The sequence below is a fragment of the Arachis hypogaea genome, chromosome 17, assembly GCF_003086295.3.
Source record: "Arachis hypogaea cultivar Tifrunner chromosome 17, arahy.Tifrunner.gnm2.J5K5, whole genome shotgun sequence".
Classification (NCBI taxonomy): domain Eukaryota; kingdom Viridiplantae; phylum Streptophyta; class Magnoliopsida; order Fabales; family Fabaceae; genus Arachis; species Arachis hypogaea.
In genome coordinates, this window is record NC_092052.1 from 118240177 (window position 1) to 118244449 (window position 4273).

Here is a 4273-nt window from a genome sequence, read left to right on the forward strand (position 1 = left end):
ACATACATAACATAAATTAAAGTAAAATTTTAAATATGATACAATATTATTAATCATTTTACTAATTATTTTACAATATTATATATATTATATATATACCGGGGCAGGTACTACCTAAATCCGGTCCGTCCTGTTCCGCCTAAGAACCCGCCTCGCTAAAAACTCGCCCGAGCGAGTAGGAGCAAGGTGGGTACCCGCGGGTTCGAGTGGTGTTGTCATCCCTAGATTCCCCTTTCTCTTCTGAATTACTATTTTCACATTTGGACATCTTATTCCTTTTCATGTTAAATTGAATAAAATTTTTTACCTTTAGAAAATTAAAAATTAAGTTATTTATATTTTAAAATTTTGCAATGGACATAAAAAATGTTAAATAAGTCCTTCAAGAATTACAATGGTAGGAGATAAATGATAATATCATAACCTACAAATCTTTATGAATAATTCTCGAATTTTAATTCATAGCAAGAAACAAACCACTGTCTCTCGCTAGTCTTCTGAAGCCGAATATCACGCTTTGGTTAATGCCACTTGTGAAGCACAATGACTCTCCTTCAACTTCCAGGATCTTGACATGCCTCTAACATCACCCATCACTATCTTCTATGATACTCAATCTGCCATCCACATTGATGTGAATTCAATAATCTTCCATAAACACACTAAACATATTGAAGCCGGCTGTCATATCATTAGTGAAAAACTTCAAACTAGGTTGACTTATTTACTGCCATTTTCATCTTCAGATTAGCTGGCTAATTTTCTGACTAAACCATTAGCATCAGGACCCTTCTCTGCAAATTTGTCCAAACTAAAAATGCTCGATGTTCACACCCCTGTGGAAGTTGTGATTTAATTCATTCATTCAACATATACTCAAGTTAATTAGAAAATTATCGACTTAATTGATTAGTCTGTACATGCGTTAGTTAGTAACTAAGTAATTAGTTAGTTAATTCTAAGACATTTTGACAAGTTGATTAAGTTAATTGAGAAAATTGTCAAGTGGCTCTACATATAGATATTTACACAATATAACTAATTATAATAGCTTTTTTTTTTGCTCAATTTCATTTTTCCTCAATTCATATTAGAACCCTCTTTCACCTTTTCTCTCTTTTTCTTTCCCTCTTCTCATTTTTTCACACCTACTCACTCTCTCTCACTGTGCAACCTCTCATCTCCATTCATGCTTTTTCTTTGAAATTCACTCAACAGAATTTGATGAAAGTTTATCACCTCTTCACATGTTTTTACATAACAATTTACCATGTATTGTACAGGTTAAAAACTAGTATATATTAAAAGTTGAATTTGGAATATGCTTCATTTAATTATGATCACAATTATCATTTTTTTACAGATTTACCTAGATCTATTTTTATTTATATTAATGATATTGCCTTTATATTTGAATTATTTTGCTTATTTGATATTAATTCAAAGAGAAAGTTCATAAACTAATATAAAATGTAATAAAAATAAGAAAATGGTCATAGCAAAATAAAATTTATTTGATAAATCCAAGAATTATAAGGAATGTATGAATTGATTTATGTTAACCTTCTATAATAAAGTTGCAAATTGAATGTTGGATTTCCGCCTTTTCCATGTGTATTCAATTCGAATCATTCGATACATGAACAAGGGGATAAACATATTCACATGTACTAGTGAGGATAAGATCAAATATAAAAAATACTTCACGTGCACTAAATATATAGTTACCTTCACATGTAAGAAATACCAGTCCTGCTAAGAAAATTACAGGAAAAAAAAAAGTAGAGAGAGCTGAAAAGAGAGTAAAGAATTATTGTCTCATTTATCAGCTATTTTCTTTTTAATCGTTTGCAAGATTTATTGATAGACTACATATAGTGCTCCGAGGTAAGTTCAAATTATTTTGCAAACATTATTCTCTTTTGTCATGTGATTCAAGAGAGAGGAGAGAGAGATATTTGATGATGCATTATTGAATTTGGCACATAAAAAAGGGCAAAGCCTTGCAAGTTGTGACCAAAAAGAAGAAAATGCCAAGAGAGAAGGCCACGCCCATGTGTTAAAAGTATGACTTATTAGACAGACATTATGTAGGAAGCGGCAGGTGAGCAAAGACTTTTTTTTTATAACATTAGTAGTAAGAACTACAACCTTAACTAACCCAGCTTGAACAACATCCAAAAAATTCCCTTAATCTGATCTCATTCCATTTTCATACAATTTGAAGGGTGTGTTGGTAATTTGGAATTGTCCTTTTCTTGAAACTCGAAGTCTAAACCAACAAAGCATTGTCATTATGTTTAAATTGAATGTGGTGCATCGTTTTTCAAAATACAGATAATGTCGTTAGGCCCTGGCCCCCATATATGCAATTACATACATATTGTCCTGTCTTCGCCATTATTAGTGGCACATGAGCTTGTCTCTACAAAATACTCAGCAGTAGTAATTCGAATGTTGAAATAATGTTGATACATTTGAAGAAGTTGTGATTAGCATTGAAGATGCTGTGCTCGTCTTTCATTACAATTGAAAGAAGAAAAGAAGATCGATTCTGTTTACAAAGCTTGAAAGCCACGACCATAGATACAAAAAAAACAATATATTAAAATTTAAACAAAAGAATACTAAAGAAGAAAAAGAAAGAAAGAATTCAATTCTTTCAGAACATGATGCATGCATCTATGTATGTTTGTATGTATCTATCTCTATCTGGCTGGAGATCCGAAACCCGCCAACCTGCCCAAAATGCCCTGTTTGTAAGGCAAGAAGGTTCTCTTCTTCAAATCCTGAGATTCAGCCTTCTTTCTAGCGTAGTGCAACTCATGTGCCGAAACTGCTTCTTTCCTTCTCGACTTTGGTGGCATCTCAGAATTTCTGAAGCTCGAAGAAGAAGAAGAAGAAGCTTTGGCTGCTTCTTCGGGCTTCTTGAAGAAAAGAGGGTACTTCCTGAAAGGATCCTTGGTGGTACCTCTCCCTTCCGAGGCGCTTCGAAAGAGCAACAAATCCCTCAACCTCCACCTCTTCGAGCTCTTCGAAGAAGAGGAAGAAGAAGAAGAAGAAAGAGAAGCCGCCGATTTCAGATCCTCCTTGTTGGTATTACCCTGCACTTGTTGTAATTGCTGATGATGGTGGAGCTCTTCTTCCCACGTGTAGTGGGATACTCTGTAAGGAGAGTGCGACCTCGACACTCTCCGACTCGAAGAAGAAACCGCCGCGGGTGTCCGATCTCTTCCCCTTCTCTCCTCAAACGCCTGGTTGCCGTTGCTGGAATCTCTCTTCTTTCGAGGAGACAGAGCCTCCCGGATCGCCTTCTTCCCTTGCGCAATCGGAGACAGCTTCGGTTGGTGCTGTAGGAGCGGGCTTCTAGAAGATTCCAATAACTCATCCTCCCTCATAGGCTTGATTTTCCCGCCGTGGAAGAGCTCTTCCGCCGAGCGAGGGGACTTCACCGATTCACCGCTAACAAAAAACGCAAAACCGTCGTCGTGCTCAGCAGCGCCGCCGTTGAGACTCGGAGAAGGCGCGGCGGAGGTGAAGTAATCGAAATCGGAGTAAAACTCGCGAAGCCTTGAAGGGCTGGTTGGAGCACTCAAGTTATAGTATTCACCGAAACGGCGGGGCGAAGAAGGAGCACTGAGATATGGTGAGATCCTTGCACCATTGAAATCGAAGTGATCCATCATTGATGGACTCCCTGGAGGGCTGGGACTTGCTACTGCCACTTCCATTGATGAGATTCAAATCTTTATCGCTTTCGTTTCGTTTCTGTCTTGGTTGGGGGTTGTTACTACCAATACCAATTACCAACTACCAAGAGGCAAGAGCTCTAGCTTTGTGTGGTTGTTGTGTAAACTTTATATATATAGACGGAAGAAATTTATACTCGTTTGAGATAAGCCTTGTGAAAGTGGGTGGAAGCCTCATCACTCCTTATTAAAATTGGATTTTTCCATTAATATTTTCTTTTTATATCAATTATGAATTCTTTGTAATACTAAAAATTAAATTACTATAAAAAATACTTACTAAAAAACAAAAATACTTACTAGAATAATAAAATTGAATAATCAATACGTATTTTTATAAGTAATAGTAGTTAATTAGTGACTAATTTTAAGTGTATATATGACATGATTAAATAAAACAAATTGAAATATTTTAAAGCTTTTCAATAGATAATCTTTCAAAAAAAAAATTCAAAACCAATTATTTTTTCAATTAACAATTAAATTAGTCAATAAAATAATAAATGAATAAAAATTAAGAATTT

The 4273-nt window shown here is 35.2% G+C and overlaps 1 protein-coding gene across 1 annotated transcript; it reads right to left on the bottom strand.

Annotated features, from left to right (window-relative positions):
- Positions 1-2492: 2492 nt before the first annotated feature.
- Positions 2493-3954, bottom strand: LOC112765061 (uncharacterized). The gene has a single exon (XM_025810923.3). The coding sequence runs from the start codon at positions 3729-3731 to the stop codon at positions 2709-2711; it is 1023 nt and encodes a 340-aa protein (XP_025666708.1). The 5' UTR covers positions 3732-3954; the 3' UTR covers positions 2493-2708.
- Between the last annotated feature and the right edge of the window lie 319 nt (positions 3955-4273).

What these genes read in the sequence shown, in the direction of transcription:
- LOC112765061 (XM_025810923.3), bottom strand. Translation starts at nt 3,731, where the DNA reads ATGGAAGTGGCAGTAGCAAGTCCCAGCCCTCCAGGGAGTCCATCAATG.